General features: G+C 43.2%; 1 protein-coding gene across 4 annotated transcripts in view; it reads right to left on the bottom strand.

The window, feature by feature from the left end:
* Positions 1-17504, bottom strand: part of LOC138351044 (metabotropic glutamate receptor 2-like) — a 73000-nt gene that overhangs the window by 32469 nt on the left and 23027 nt on the right. For all 4 annotated transcript variants that reach the window (XM_069302589.1, XM_069302591.1, XM_069302590.1 and 1 more), the window contains exon 2: positions 1-94. In XM_069302589.1, the coding sequence (XP_069158690.1) occupies positions 1-94 (94 nt within the window). The remainder of the gene's footprint in view (positions 95-17504) is intronic.

Raw genomic sequence — 17504 nt, 5'->3', positions numbered from 1 at the left:
CTATAGTAACGTCCCCCAGCAGGGACAGAGGTGCGGGGTCCAGCGACCAAGTCACTCCCACAGCTCCTACCAATATTATCAGTAACATTCTCGCCTGAAAAATAAGACAAAACGTGAATTAACCAGACTAATAACTTCGAAGAGTATTTACGTCCTGTTTCAACCAGCGACTGCATTCCTTCAATGCCACCTCTTGAGAAGAGCACTAAAAATAATACAAATGTCCTGATATATGGGTTCATATTCTGAAGTATTGTCAGAGTCGCAATTCTACCAAGTCTATCCAAAACAGGTTCATGTCAGTTCAGCCAGTGCAGACTACTTATCACATGCTTCTGTATAACTAACCATCCTGTGTGATGGGGATTTTTAGCATCACGTAGTTAGCTAGTTTTTGACACACTGTCATATTGTCTAGGGCAGCTGCACAAATGCAGATGTACCTAAATGTATTAATAAAAAAATAAGTTCAGCCCTCAACTGTTAGGAAAACTATGTAAATTTCGTATTATTGATCTAGTGAAGGTGAAGGAAAGGCCCAATATATATGTTGACCAAGTAAGTAAGTAATTATTAAAAGAAGACATCAAACCGGGAAGGTTATGTAATATGTTTACCAAACCACACACTAGAAAGTGAAGGAACGAAAGTGAGAATGGTCCAGGACCTAGATTCACAAAGCTCCATGTATTTCTTCGTAAGCAGGTTTGCTACGAAGGTTCCTAGGAACAAAACTGGACAGTTTTCTGCAAGAACTTCGGACGAACCGGGTTGAAATCGATATGTGGGCCTGCGGGCACCCCAAGCAACAGCCTGTTGGACCAAGTTCTCCACGCATGCTCCAGCGGCTTTGTATGCATATTTTTTTATTTAACATGCTTAGGTAGACACAGCAATGTGCTGCTACCCTATTCTATATGAAAGATTACACAGCGTAGATCAAAAACTAGCTATAAGTTAATCTAATATCCCCATCTCACAGGATGGTTAGTTATACATGGAATCAGGAGAGAACATTAAATGTAAGGCTGATCTATTAGCCTCCACTAGCAAAATCTCGGTACAGCACAAGAATATCTTTCAATATTCCTGAGTATATGAAGTAATTACAGAGCTCAAAGTACCTCACACCATTTGGCCTGAAATCATTGATAAAAGGGCAATCACAGATATAATGTTGATATATAATGTATGTCCTAGCAACCTAGCTCTTGTTCACATAGTTTACAATTGGAATGTTCACCATTGGGGGATTCATTACCTGCAGCCACCTACCATTGATAACGATATCCCAGCCTAATTCTGGCAATTACAATACAATATCACACTGTCTAGTGGATGTCTAAGTGCAAACATGTGTTTCGGGTAATATGATCAACCTTAATTAAATTAAACTACGTGTTGAAAATTATATTTTAGTCGAGTAAGGAACTTAACTTGAGGTTTATGTAAGTAATTTTTTTATTTTTTTTATTTATATATTCAAGAGTTCTTATATTCTTATATGATACATAGTCTTCCCGGCTTGGTGCCTTCTTCAGATAATTACTTACTTATATTCTTGTAAATTAATTCATTCATCATACCCCCAAGTGGATACTTTATTGATACGCAGCACTGAGAAACTTGCTACACCGTTTGCCGCTAAGTGGCAAACGGTGACGTTGCTTGATCTGCGTGAAGAAAACACTTAAAACAGTCTTCAAATTACACGGCTGGCAGCCTCATGACGAGAAGGCTGGGCTCATTGCCTGACTAAAGCCCTCAGAGTCATCATTCCATTGGTCCCAACCTAACGCTGACAGCCTGGGTTAGAATTTATAAAGCATTTTCGTGTATATTACAACATTTGTACCTCTTATCTTTACCATGGCGGCTCAGTCAATAATTTCTTAACAGTTTACGAAGTCATCCTCAACCCAATGTCATTATCGTGGACGATTTCGTAGCACTTCGTTGCTCGTAAACTTTTAAATAGCCACTAAGTCTCCATTGACTGCATCTTCTTTAATGACTTTGCGATGTGCGAAGCTGTGACAAAGCCTCACACCTAAATTAACAAAAAAGAGAAAATTTAATTTCTCACTGATATGTTCGTCAATGAAGTATTGCTTATCATCTATTGTAAGTTTTCTTGGTTGGTTCTTGGTTTATTTCTATCAATCTGTACAGGGGTTACTAAGGCCTCCAAAATAACTTATTAGTCTACCAGCAACTACACTTTAGTTGTGACCAAATTTGACGACTATAGTAAACTCCGTGTATATAGAGAAGTGTGGTACATCTATACTGGTGTATATAGCCCCTTGTGCAGACATCTGAATTTCAGCTAGGACTAATGCAACCAAATTATTACTTTCAAAGAAGTAAAGGTTCAAATTAAATTAATAAATCGACGACCCGAAACCAATTTATCCGAAAAACGGAAAGTCATCTCGGGGAAAGCAAAATATATATTTTGCTTCGCTTATGTGACCATTGTTGTGACCAATACACTAGAAAGTACTAATACAGGCGTCAACATATCTTTTTTAATAATTTGCAAATTCGAAAAAAACTATAGGAAAATGTGAAGTACTTGCACTCATGAACCAATCAGTCTTGCACTCAGCCCCTCAATCCCAGCTCAGAGTTGCAATAGGATGCTCTGTAGGATAATGGTTTACGTCCTCGACTCATAATCGAGGATTCTGAGTTCGACCCCAGGTGGAACAGAAATAATTTAGCACATTTTTTTTCATTTGATGTCTCCGATTGCCTAGTAGTAAAAAGTACCCTAGAGTTAGGGAATTATTGTGTTGTATCCTGATGAAGGTTAGTAGTTGGCATAAGAGGACCTGGAGAAGCCTAATAGGCTTCCTGTCCCCGACAACGGGCATTATGTCCAGGTTATTGCTGGCAACGTGTTCCACCCAACAGCACTACTGTGTGTTGCTGACCCCACACTCAGGTATTGATTAATGAACTTTCAAGCCGCTCAAGTGAACAAATTGACGTTGGTTGGGGGGGGCATTACAGTCCCCACAAGAATCCCACAGATGAGTGTCGCTGGCAACTCCTGCCACGCACTGTCTCTCTCATTCCCAAAGAAATTGTATATATGGATGACCCTTTTGTCCTGGTGTTTCCTGGTCAGGCTAGCCTCCACTTATATCCCGGCACCTCCACCTGCCTCTATCCTCGCCTCTCTAGCTCTCTGGCCAATGGGGGTTTGTCATATATATCCGTGTATGGAGATTATCTCCTCCCCTTCCTGCCGCTTTCAGGCGAGACTGTCGCTGGTAATATTGGCTGTGAAGGCTTGACTACCTGTACCTTTAAGATATCATGGATGAATGTAGTGTTACTGGTCCTCTAAGCCTGGGGCTCTTCCCCCAAGCCTGTCGTTCGCCAGTCAAGCTTGGTGCTCTTCCGCTAAGTCTCGCGCTGAGCCCGCCAAGCTTGGTGCTCTTCCGCCAAGTCTCGCGCTGAGCCCGCCAAGCTTGGTGCTCTTCCGCCAAGTCTCGCGCTGAGCCCGCCAAGCCTCGCGCTCTCGCGCCATGCAGCTCACAATACTGCTGGTTACTGTATAGTCACATGACAACACACATACTCCGGAAACAGCGTTAGAGCTATGCATGTTTACTAGAGAACCCTTGCCCTATAAATGTTCAAGGAAGAGAGTTCAATTCGTTCTCTTGATTTCCTTCACGAGAAATGTACGAACCCACCTAACTCATTGGAAGCTGATGCATAGAAAACGTCGTATCAGAGTGTTACAATCTATGAAGCCACTATTACGCATAGCGTTTCTGGCAAAATTGCTTTAATTGGTTCCAATAAGTCGTATTTTTGGCAGCCTGGTCGATTCCTAAGTAACTCTTAAACAAGCAAGTACTCTGGGGAATGTTAACTCTATACATAGCCTCTTGTAAGTATGCTGGACTATAATATATTTGCAATTTAAATTTGTACTTTTTATATAAAGTAGCAGAAGGGGAATACATAAAACTATTGCTCGGCATCATTCATACATACCCAGGGCAGGTTGGCCTCCTGGGACGTGGGGCAAAAATCGTCACCCTTGTGAAGGTTTCGGAATCTAAACTTTAGGAGTATTAATATGGCTGCCGGCAGGTCGTTGGCTAACATACCCTCAAGTCAATAATAATTATGAGCAGAAAGCACCAAGCTTTATCCTCAAAATTGGGTGGGATATGGGGGGACAAGGAACTACATTATCAGGATGTGCGAAAGGAAAAGTGTTTAATCACCTGGACCTTCCGGTCCAAGGGATTAAATTGACTTGTAGTTGAAGCGAACGCCCACCCTGTGAGAGACATGGCCGACGCTCTACCGACCAATCCAAAACGTCAATAAAAGCAAAAACCAAAGTAAACATTTCATATGTTAGAGGTTGCTTAGGTATCAGATCCTGCAAGTAGGAATTGGAAAACATATTCCAGGTTCAATCTTTGAGCCTATCAATCCAAACTTACAATCCCAGTCCTTATCCAATTTCCCAGTTCTCACATTACTTATCTTTAACATCACGAAATTTTCCCTGGAGTCAACTGTAAGATTTGCTTAATGTATCACATCGGAAAAACAACTTTTTTTCAGTCGACTCTTAGGAAAAATTTCCTGTTAGTATGATAGTGGAGTCAAATAACCTTGACTCAAGACATAATATTCAATATGAACAGAAGGGATAGATCAATGATTCTAGCATGAATCTCGTCTATATTTCTTATGGTCTTCACTTGTGAAGGAAGTTGAAAAATAAACTTTCCAAAGTTCCTTTTACACTATTAATGAGCTTGACGTGTGTCGCGAAAGTACACCTTAGCATCCTCGGGGCAAAAGCAAATGTGAAGGCAAATACCGTTACCTTCTTACAGCACTGAAGAAAAGATGTAGCCTATTGAATCCTACGAGAGTAAGGAGGCCCTATCATCTCTACACACAACAGCACCATCACCACAGATGGTGTGGCATCCCGATGGATGATATCTCGACCACCATCACTAAAATAAGTCACAGATAAAGAGACAATAAATGATCAGATATTGTTAAAACACTGCAACTCAAACTTATCCAATTATACACAGCCAATCAGATTGTACACAGTTACAATCAGATGCGACCTACTAACTGCTCGACAGAGAAAACTGGTAGTTTACACCAAACTTACTGCCCCAGCCAACCCATTAGCATACACGAAGATTACCGAGTGCACTACACTCAATAACCGCCCCAGCTCTCTTTTCACCAGCTGGTGATATATACTGCTGTCAAAGCCCATTTGTATTCACTTTTCATCTGTCTCCGATAGTGTTAAGATGTCATTTTGCGAGAGGTATCCTTTAGAGACACGTGTCAGGTCCATTAAACGTGTATAATTAAATGTGGGGCAAATTTGTCACCTTCCCGCCAGAGCGTGACAAGCAAGAGACGATTGACTGCGGGAAATTCGGAGAAATCGTACAAGTGTTTAAAGATTTCGGCGGTAATATAAGCGTCTTCAGAATGTCGGAAGCCAGCGGAAACTTATCCAGAGAAATTGGAGAGAAGGAGCTTGTCTCGTGGCGCTCACACGCGCACACACGCGCGCACACACCTCAAGAACAAGAGGTCACAGATTCAAGCGAAGGAAGCAAAGGTGATGACAAAAATTAGAAAGTTTTCTTTTGCAAACAGGTGGTTGACGGTTGGAACAAGCTAAGTGAGAAGGCGGTGGAGGCCAAAACCGTCAGTAGTTTCCAAGCGTTATGTGACAAGGTATGCTGGGAAGACGGGGCACCACGAGCGTAGTTCTCATTCTGTAACTACACTTAGGTAATTACACATACACACATTTGACACTGTTCCTCATGAAAGACTGTTGTACAAGATGGAGAACCATGCTGGGATAACTGGGGGATCACTGAACTGGGTAAGGGAGTACCTGAAGGACAGAAAACAAAGAGTCACAGTCAGAGAGAAGGTTTCAAGCTGGAGGAATGTAACAAGTGGGGTCCCTCAAGGCTCTGTCCTGGGACCCCCGCTGTTCATAATTTTATGTGAACGACCTTCCCCGAGGGAGTGAGCTCAAACATGTCAATGTTTGCAGATGATGCAAAGTTGATGAGCAACGTGAAAACAGATGAGTACTGCAGAAAGTTACAGGAGGACCTTGACAAACTCTAGGAGTAGTCAAACAATTGCTGGAATTCAATCCCAACAAATATAAGTTAATGAGAATGTGAAAGGGAGAGGAAAGACCAGCAGGCAACTATACCATACAGGGAAGGCAGATACATGAATCAGAAAGAGAGAAAGATCTGGGAATGGATATAATTCCGACACTCACACGGGAAGCATTCATAAACAGGATAACATCTGCAGCATATGGGACGCTGGGAAATATAAGAACATCGTTTAGGAACCTGAATCAGAACTCCTTCAAAGCAATCTACAAAAATTTCTTAGACCAATACTGGAATAAGCATTACCAGTATGGAATTCGTACCTACTGATCCGTGAAGCCAAAACTGAAAAAGTACAAAGGTTTGCAACAAGACTGGTGCCAGAGCTAAGAGGGGTTAAGCTACGAACATTAGGATAATGGAACTAAATCTCACAACCCTAGAGGATAGAAGGAACAGAGGGGATATGATCACAACTTACAAGATACTGAGGGGAATAGATAAGGTGGACAAAGATAGCCTCTTCAGATTGAGAGAAAGCAGGACAAGAGGACACAGGTGGAAGCTAGAAGCGCAAATGAGCCGAAGAGATATAAGGAAGTACTGGTACCTTGCGCGAGTAGTTAACAAGTAGAATGCTCTAAATGAGCATTCTAAAAGTGGAGAACTGTGCGAGAAGGCTCATCTCTTGTGTATTCTGTGTTTACGTGTTGTGTGGTCCTAGTTCTATATTTGCAGAACCAGGTACAGGTACTAGTGAGTACCTGTACTCACCTAGTTGCGCTTGCGGGAGTTGAGCTCTGGTTCTTTGGTCACCTTTGGTCCCATCTGTGCTTCCCTAGTGTAGTTATGGTTCCCCTTCGTGCGCGCATTTGTGCGGTGCCCTGGTTTGTGTACTTGTATCTCTAATGATGTTTTTGTTTATGTATTGATTTAGTGTATTTATTTTTGTATTGCTTAGTGCTCTGTTGCTGGTGATGTATCCTGTGGTGTTTGACTTTGTTATGGTGCTTCGGTACCTTGCCTTTAATTGTATTTATATGTTTTTTATAATAAACAAAAAAAGAAGGCCATGTCTTCTCTAGTCATGACCAAGTCTGGTTGAAATGGTTTGTATATCAGAGCATCCAACACCGTCATGATGTTGGTGGATTTACTGTTATGTACAAGGCCAACATTCTCAAAGTTCCGCACCTGGCCCAACTTCGTGAACAACCAGTAGTTGGCACCTGTAACACAAGACTCTCAGCAGTCGCATGCTGGAACTGCTTTTCTCAAGAACATCACTCCATCAGTGATCATTCATACCTAGACTGAGACGCATCTGGAACTTGTTCGTTCAAGAGGTTGATACACGAGAGATCAATCAATCACATACCGCCTCTGACACACGGTTGACTACTGTCTTATCCTATTCCTTCTATGATAGTTACTTAGATTTAAATAAAGTTTATTCCTAATGATTCAAATAATAATCTCGTGATATAAATGAGTCTCTAGGGGGCAGGTTTCAGATGAGCTGATGTATGATAAAGAGTTCTTACCTGCAGAGAAAGGCAGCCACAAGACACTACTCTTTCCTGGTTGTCTGTGTAGCAAAGATCACTAAAGTTGACGTATTCTGGGCCGGTCAAAGGTCGACCAGCCCCAGGCTGTGGTGAAAGTTTTGCTACCTTTTGTAATGTACTATTTGAGGCGCACGCACACACACACACACACACACACACACACACACACACACACACACACACACAGTCTAGGATGGTTAAATTTTATTATTAACATCTTTATTGACAAAATTAATTACAATTTTGCCTAATCTGAGGATTTTGATAAAGTCTTATTAAAGTGAGGATAATGCTGGTATTCACTGTCACGCAGGACAGAGGGTCATACATAAGACAATAGGTCTAAACTGTAGGCTGAAGCACATATATATCACGGTTACAATCGGTTAAAGATGAAGCAGAGATGTTCTGTGACCCATTAACACGGGTATATAATACATCACAAGTGAATATAGAATCCCCCCCCCCCTTCCCTCCCGAAAACCTGAATGTTATCAAGGTGATGCCTATATTCAGGATATGAGACCATCTTCACTAACATGCATCCCATATAAATTACTGGAAAAGTTAATTAAACAGCAGAGTGGAACCTCCGAAGACAACTTTGCAACTACGGAACAGAATCGTTTCCGAGGGGACTTGGGCTTGCTTGACGAGTATGATTACGCTCTAAGACAAGATCACCAAGGTACGGAACAAGAGAAAAGGATGGATGGATGGCAACTTCCTAGATTGCCAAAAAGCCTTTGATATAGTCCCACACACAAACACTGCCATGGTTGGATCAGCCTGACAGCAGTGCATAACTAGCCGCCAGTGAGTGTTAGATCAAGTACTCTCTCACAGTCATACAGTACTCAATGACCTGCAACTGGTGCGGACTGCATCCTGCGGAAATTCCTGGGTTGACGTAGTGAAGGGTAGCGGGGGTAGTAGGAGTGGGGGACTGGATAAGCTTAAGTACAGGCTGCCTATCCCCCAACACCAGGAATATTATTAATATACCGTGCTTGACAAACTATCCGGGTCATATATTTACATTTTACATAACTTATAATAACATATGTCATGTTATTAAAAGCTTTGTCACCGCCTGCCTTAACAAAGCTTTATGTTTGACGGGGTAAGGCAGTCCGTCATCGTATTCTCCAGTCATCCACTATCGTTCCATCATCATCTCGCTCATTTATTAAACAAATTGATTATGAAAAATTCAATGGTTTCAAAGCGACGAAGGAGTCTGAAATTTTTAAACTCAGTCGGGCTTTGATCGAAGAATAATTGCTTGCTTTGGTGCAAGCGCAGGCAGTCTAGACGCATTGTTGTCATAAATAGTCAGGTGGGCAGGCGCGTCACGTTGCTAGGGCGGTTGCTAGGTGATAGACGCGCTGCTAGGGCGGTTGCTGGGTGATAGACGCGTTGCTAGGGCGGTTGCTGGGTGATAGACGCGCTGCTAGGGCGGTTGCTAGGTGATAGACGCGCTGCTAGGGCGGTTGCTAGGTGATAGACGCGCTGCTAGGGCGGTTGCTAGGTGATAGACGCGCTGCTAGGGTAGTTACTGGGTGATAGACGCGCTGCTAGGGCGGTTGCTAGGTGATAGACGCGCTGCTAGGGCGGTTGATAGGTGATAGACGCGTTGCTAGAGTGGTTACTGGGTGATAGACGCGCTGCTAGAGTGGTTACTGGGTGATAGACGCGCTGCTAGAGTGGTTACTGGGTGATAGACGCGCTGCTAGGGCGGTTACTAGATCATATATGCGTTGATAGGTGATAAAGTAGTCCATTTTCATATTCTTAAAATTCAACATTTCACTGAAAAACTAGATACGGTTATACTACATACCGGCGACATATTTCAAGATCGCTACAAATTAAAATGGCTCTTAAGATAAAGCTAATCAAATGAACTAGCCTTGCTAGTGGAAGACAGGACCGGCTGACTAACATGACTACAAGCATGGCACATGTGGGTCACTTGTGATGCGTGATGCAGAGGAGAGCAGAGAGGGAGTGTTGCCGACTCACCAACACCCCAGGTTGCGTGTCTGCACATAGCCGAGAAGAAAGGTAATCCCAGGTGCAGTGTTTGCAAAGCCCGAGCTCTGGGAAGCTGACACACGCACAGGCCACTATTCCATTATAGAGAAATTGCTGCCAGGATGATTGAGAAATAATAACAGCAGTGTTATTCTGGGCCTCTGATTACAGAGCAAATTGCCTTCACATGTATATTCTTACTAACTGTTCTGGTTGTATGCCGACCCCCTAACATTCCTCTTGGACAGCATCTGATTACACGATATTATAAAACACAAGAAATCTGCCTGCATGTTTGACAGCCGTTGGGAAGGACCATGAAGTCTAGTCGTCGTGGTTATGGCAAATGTTCATCGCGTTTTACAACACATAATGTTATTTATTACACTCGGTAGAGGACTTCAGGAATTAACACCATCAGCGCCGCCAGTAACTTTGGTCTCACAATGCAAGTGGGAACCAAACACCTGTCGAGCGGGAGGGCGGTGCTGGGCATGTTGAATTAAAGGGAGTTATTTTGACAGGGTCTTAATATGGGCCACCCGCCCGCCCGCCCGTGTTGTCTTGACCAAGTCTGTTATATCCTCACCCTGTTCTTACACGACACAACAAGGCGGGTCAGTGTGGCGGTGATGAGGACGAAGGCACGAGCCTGTGGTGGAAGGTGGCCGGGCCTCCGTGCTGCCCCCAGACACAGGCAGGGGTGGTTGAGGGCGCAGGTGTAAGCAGGTGGGACGCCCTAACAGGGTTGCTGGTTGCTTCGGTCGAGTGGCTGACCACGCAGAAAACGTGCTGTGTTTGTGATAAGGACTACTGTAGTGGTGATGGCTGGACTCGCCATGACTCCTGCAAGGTTGGGGGGGCTTGGTCTCATAATCCTCGTGGTTGACAGGACTTCACCCAAACAAAAACATCCCAAATCCTTATCCTGATCCCTTCCCAATGCTATATAGTCGTAATGGCTTGGCGCTTTCTCTTGATCGCCCCCCCCCCCAAGAGTCCAGCTTCAGCCAGCACAATCATCATGATGGCTACACACATTTTTATTTTTTTCAGTGTCAGAGTAGTTATTCAAAGTAGTCAAATTTTGTCAGAGTAGTTAACGGATGGAATGTACTAGGAAGTGATGTGGTGGAGGCTGACTCCATACATAGTTTCAAATGTAGATATGATGGAGCCCAGTAGGCTCAGAAATCTGTACTCCAGTTGATTGACAGTTAAGAGGCGGGACCAAAGAGCAAAAGCTCAACCCGTGCTGCAAGTACAACTAGGTGAGTACAGTGGTAATAACACCAGTGTACGACACTGGGAAGCGTCCAGATAGTCCCGAGACAACTAGTGCACACGCCCACCTGGAAACAACGTAATTAGCGAAATGTAATGATATGCTCAATCAGCAGCCTACTTTATTTATTTATCTTAGTTATTTATTTTTAACATTTTTGTGTTATGCTAGAAGGTACCCCGGCTAAAACTTATGTTGTAGTTTGTGGCCCACTAAAAGACCCGTTTAATACGAGATTGGAGGTTTGCTGAGCCCTCCCTATATTGTCTACTCTCGTGAAAATCCAAGTATCATCTGCAAATGATAAGACAATACTTGAGGACTGGAGACAACACACAAGCTCACCAGAGCAGCAAGAACAGAAGTACCAGTAGAATATACAAATAAACAGATATCCGAAAACTAATAATAATAATTATAAGGTTATGTGATCATGGTAGCCTCAACTACGGAGGGAAGTTCCTCGTGTGTCTGCCAGCTATGCATCAGACTCATGCTCTGCATGAAGTCTGCCGGTGAGGTCCGGGAGGGTGGAACACAACTTTCTTAGAAATCATCTCTTTCGCAAAGATCGCTTTTACGGGAATTTCTAAAATTGCATTGAAAGCCGTGCGAATGAATGGTCAAGTGCGTCCTCTGTTGTCACGCCATCTGGTCACTGACGCCGCAAGCTGTAAGGTATGTATATATTATGCACACCTCGACCCAACCTGGGACCGGCACGAATGCGCATTTGTATTCGCAAATACAGTGAAATCAATATTTGTATTTTATTTACATTTGCAAAATCTCAAGGTTGTATATTTGATCGTATTGCAAATACAAATATGTATTAGGCACATTCCTGTATTAGTGCTACTCATTGATCAGAGGCTTAGAGCCCGCACAGGAATATCCGTGCAAAATTAAAAAAAAAGACAAAGCACTGTTCATTCAACCCCTCCTCTTAAAAACGTCGCTTTTCGCTCGTATGCGCGCTCTGGCCAAAAATGGACGTAATTAGAAATGAAATCGGCTCACGATAGTGATGTACTGTCCCGTTTTCTGCTTTGAGTCCTCTGGCTTACTCGGTTAGGTTAGGAGAGGAAACTTTCAATTAACGGTTTTCATGACATTGAAACCTTAGGAGAACTTCTTGTCCTCCTAACCTACCAGAGTTAGGTTAGGACCCTTAATTTGCTTTTTTGGAAAAGAAAATCCAAAATTTATTTTCAATTATAGCACCAATTATAAATTTGTGGACTTGAATATACGTTGATAATTATTGTAACCAGTTAGTTGTGTGGTGCCACTGTCACAACACAAGTCTGTTGCTGGTCAAGATCTCAACAAACCTATGATAAAGTGTTAGTTATTATCCGCCAGTTGAATTACAAAGCTCAATTATATTACTGGAGAAGTATGGTACATATTTGCAAGTTATTTGTATTTGTATTTACTTAATATATGAACTTTTGAAGCAATTATCAGAAAGCGCTGGTCAGTATGGCATTACGGCGCCACTTATATCAGAGGTAAACAAGTACTTATATATTGATCAAGACGTCGATCAGGGAGCAGAATAAAGGCTTAGGTTAAAGAGTTGTGATTCACCAAGGCAGAGAATGGAAACATTGGTATTACCATCTACGATGTCCTAGCCCGTCCTCCTAAGGTTTCCCAACGCCAAGAAAATGGCCAAATTAATGTGGTCTCTCCTAACCTACCAGAGGACCCAAAACAGAAAACGGGGCAGTACGTCACTTTCATCAGCAGCTTCCATTTTCTAGTACGACAATTTTTTGCCTTATGTAACGCATACGAGGGAAAGGCGACGTTCTTTGTAAGAGGGCAAGTTGGATGACCTGTCTGTTGGCAGGTGGTGGTCGAAGTTAGATTTAGCTACTCAGAACGAAATGTCCATGTAGCACGGGCTATGGTAACCCCGTAACTGCCTGTCTGTCTGTCTGCTGTCCTCTTTATACCGTCCGTGCCCTCCACACCTTCTAACCAAACTGTAAGAAGTTTTATTTAAGATATAACAATCACTGTGATTAAATTATTCAGTTGTAATTTTTAAGGTTTAGTCATCTCTCATATTCACAAACGGAATATAACATTTTTAACTTAACAGAAAGCTATAATTTTTTCAGGCGATTTTTAACGAAAATTAACATGTTGTTTTAGTCAGAAATCTATAGTCCCCTAGCTCTCCACATATGCCAGTTGCTTAATTTAGAACCTGTACTTGAGGTCGATCTCGAACCCATTGTTAATGTGACGACTTACATTGAATTTTGTAACTAGCTCATCAAGATTGTAACTTGCTTAGCTAAATGAATTGTGGCGTTCAGTCCCTGAGCCCATTATGTGCCTCTAACCCTTTCCACTACCGCCCACAAGATGGGTATGGGGTGCATAACAAATGAACTAAACTAAAACAAACTCTTCTCAAAACGATACTTTTGGCCTTCGTGTTGGATAACAACATTTTGCGTGACCTTGATTTGACGTCGACCCCGACCACAATCAATGTCACTGCCCTCGTCTGCAGGGGAAGGCAGTCCACAGCCCCGTAACTCGCAGCCGTAACTCTGAGGTTTACACCCCTTGAGTGCCCCACACTCTCCAACACGACCCACCAAGTGGTAGCTTAAATCCTATGTTTAGAGTTCATAGTTACCAAGCTTACAAAATACCAAGAATGTCACAGTCTATACTCTCTGTGTTGGAGCAGTCAGTGTGGGAGGGTGGTGACTGTGCTGGACATGTGAGCACTTGACGGTGTTGGCTATTGTACTGCCAGGGGGGCATGGCGATCCTGACTGACCGGGTTCGAATCTTTCAGGGGGGCGGGGTCAAGCGTTATCGGATAAAGTGCTGGTCAGTATGGCAATACGATCAAGACAGTCGACTTGGGAATGGTCCAGGACGGACCGAAACGTTGTCCCTTCACCTTCTAGTGTGTGGTCTGGTCAACATACTTTAGCCACGTTATTGTGACTCATCGCCTGCTTATCGGATAAATATATATTACATATATTATATATATTTGTCTTATTTAAACTTTGTTACAAAAAAGGAGTTACATATAGGGAACAAAGATGATTATCATAAGTTGTGAAGTTCTTCCAGCTCCTCAGACGGCGGGCAGGAACCCTGAATGCAGAGTGCAATTTCCCCTCTGTATCGCCACGCTGAGGCGCTGGAAAAGAAAGCTGGCAGCTCTAGGGTCTCTTGTTGTTTCAATTAGCCTAGTACCCAGTTCCTTCAAAAAACTGGTGGCACTCTTACCCCAGGCGCCGAGTGTCTCAGAAGCAATGGGGACAAAATTGTAGTGGTGATCCAATTCCCTGTACTTACGGGATTTGGCTGATTTTCTGTGAGTGGCAGTACCACCTGGTTGTGCAACACCGAAGTTAATGTAGGTGTTAGCCAATAAGAGTTACGGGGCGTATAGGTAACGGGGCTCTCTTTTAGCTAGGCATCCAGCTGTGGTGAGGCTCCTCTTGATGATGTCGTCAACTTCACTGTTCCTCGAGTGCCATCCTCCTGTGCTTTGGCAGAGTAGGTCATGGTGGCCGTACCTGTCAGCCACCACCTCCCCACAAATACACCTATAATTGGTGTGGATTGGGGCAGCAAGGCGGAGGGCCACAGCAATTCGGAGGGCGTGAGGTGCGAGAAGCGTGCCAGTTGCCGACATTGGGGTTGCTAACAGGAAATCCCCTGCATGTGGGGCTGCTACTGCTGTGAGGCGAGCAATGTCGTGTTGTGTTGATATATTATATTATATATATATATAGATAGGTAGATAGATTTACATTATTTAAATACATACATAAATACACACAAGCCGGTACAATAGGTTGCGAAAGTACAGATTTTGATGATTAAGTGGTACATTCTGGCCAAGTCACTATCACGCGTGTGCAATATCAAAGAGTTTTTACTAATTATTTTTGCACACACTAGACACGCAAGGTAAGAACTCCCCGCTATGGTGGCAACGTCCACAACAACGGTCCTCCCAAGTTGCTTCTGATATTAAGATAGAGGACATGATAACGTGGGTCCAGGTTATGCTGCATTACGGGACGACACACGAAGGAAGGAAGGAAGGAAGGAAGGAAGGAAGGAAGGAAGGAAGGAAGGAAGGAAGGAAGGAAGGAAGGAAGGAAAGAACTATCAGGGGGGAAAGCACCAAGCCATTACGACTATATAGCACTTGGAAGGGGTCAGGATAAGGATTTGGGATGGGACGGGGGGAAGGAATGGTGCCCCAACCACTTGTGGACGGTCGGGGATTGAACGCTGACCTGCATGAAGCGAGACCGTCGGTCTACCGTCCAGCCCAAGTGATTGGACTGGGAGAACAGACGAATTAAAATGATTATAAACGTTAAGAAGTAACAGATGGTGAGAGTAATATTGCCCCATTTAAAAGTCTGTCGTGATCACCCTTTTATTTTGCACAGTGAATAGTAGCCTCTGAAAAATTAGGCTATAGTATAATACATGCTATATCATACATACTATATCATACATACTATATCATACATACTATATCATACATACTATATCATATATTCCGTTCTTCCGTAGACGCAATGTGTGCTAGTGGCTCTGCAAGAATATAAGAATACCAGTGTTGTGTACTATCACAAGCTAATGTACCTTGTATATAAATTAATACAAATCATAATACAAAGATATGATAGCGTTACGTATATCCTAGAAATCTGCATACGCTAGTAGTGGTTTAACAAGGACAGATTGGTTAGGTCACGAAGGGGGGGGACTAACATAGTCTGCTAAAGGCCGACTTGTATGATTCACAGTTCAGTAACACCATTACACAATTCTGCCAGTGTGAGTGACTGTATGTTAGATGCATACACGTACTTATAGTGATGTGTCACTATTCACAACCACCCACTCACAACCTCACGTAACTATCCAGTGTCACTCGTCACAACCTTTTGGTCACACTGGGTTGTTTCTTGTTTTAGATTCAGCTACTCGAAACAAAACGTTGCAAGTAGCACGGGCTATGGTGAGCCCGTGGAGGACTTAACCTGACACAGGAGCGGCAAGTAGCACGGGCTATGGTGAGCCCGTGGAGGACTTAACCTGGCACAGGAGCGGCAAGTAGCACGGGCTATGGTGAGCCCGTGGTAAACTTACCTGACACAGGAGCGGGGGCTGTGTCACCCTGGGCGGTAGGAGAGACCTCACTCCCAGTTAAATCCTGAGAGGTAAGTACTAGTCTGGAATACGGGCTATTCATGCCCGTGCCACCTCTTGAGTGGCTTAATCTTAATCAATCAATCTAGTCTGGACCTGACGAGTCTTGCCAACACCTTTTCCCTCCCAACAAGGCTGACACAAGCTCACCGGTTCACTATGTCTTAAGTGCTGCAAACTGACAGCAAAGCAACGCCAGGTAAGTTACGGGCTCACCATAGCCCGTGCTACTTGGAACCTGTTCCGAGTAGCTGAATCTATAACAACAACAGCTGACAGCAAGCTAATCTGAGGCCGAGGCGTCTGAGTTCATCAAGATGAGAAGGTGTAGTGGCCCACGTGATGAATACAAGCTTTTGATCCAAGAGAAGATGAGTAAACCCAGTGGTCATGGTGGTGATGAATTGAGCCCTTGGTCACGAGGATGAGTTAAGCGTCACGGATGAAGGATGCATCAACTCTCCACCAGACTAGTGGACCATGGCCACAGCAACATTGGTCAAGGGTCTCATGAACAGTCAGTAAAGTAAGCCAAGTGCTTCATCAACCAGCTCAACTGTATGTAGGAGAACACATCTAACACCTGTCCATAAAAGGTCATAATATATATATATTATATATATATATATATATATATATATATATATATATATATATATATATATATATATATATATATATATATATATATATACATATATATATGCGAACAAGCCTGAATGGTCCCCAGGCATATATGCAACTGAAAACTCACACCCCAGAAATGACTTGAACCCATACTGCCAGGAGCACTATACAACTGGTGTACAGGACACCTTAACCACTCGACCATCACAACCGGACAAAAGATGATGGGGAAATAGCCTCGGCTACAATCATCTTTGGTCCAGTCATGATGGTCGAGTGGTTAAGGTGTCCTGTACACCAGTTGCATAGTGTTCGTGGCAGTATGGGTTCGAGTCACTTCTCGGGTGTGAGTTTTCGGTTATATATATAACATTAAATCAACGTATGCTAGAAAATATACAACAAAAATTGCTTTTATCAATCTCTCTCTCCCACCCAGGAAGAACCCACATAGTTTACGATAACGACATTTTTACTCAACTGTATACCAAAGTTATCAACTTTATGAAACACAATTATATGATGTAAAACTAGCACAATATTGCCAGAGGTGACGGCTGCCGTGTAGTTGAGCAAGACGACGACACAGTTCCC

The sequence above is a fragment of the Procambarus clarkii genome, chromosome 48 (assembly GCF_040958095.1).
Source record: "Procambarus clarkii isolate CNS0578487 chromosome 48, FALCON_Pclarkii_2.0, whole genome shotgun sequence".
Taxonomy (NCBI): domain Eukaryota; kingdom Metazoa; phylum Arthropoda; class Malacostraca; order Decapoda; family Cambaridae; genus Procambarus; species Procambarus clarkii.
This window is presented reverse-complemented; position numbering and strand designations above follow the sequence as displayed.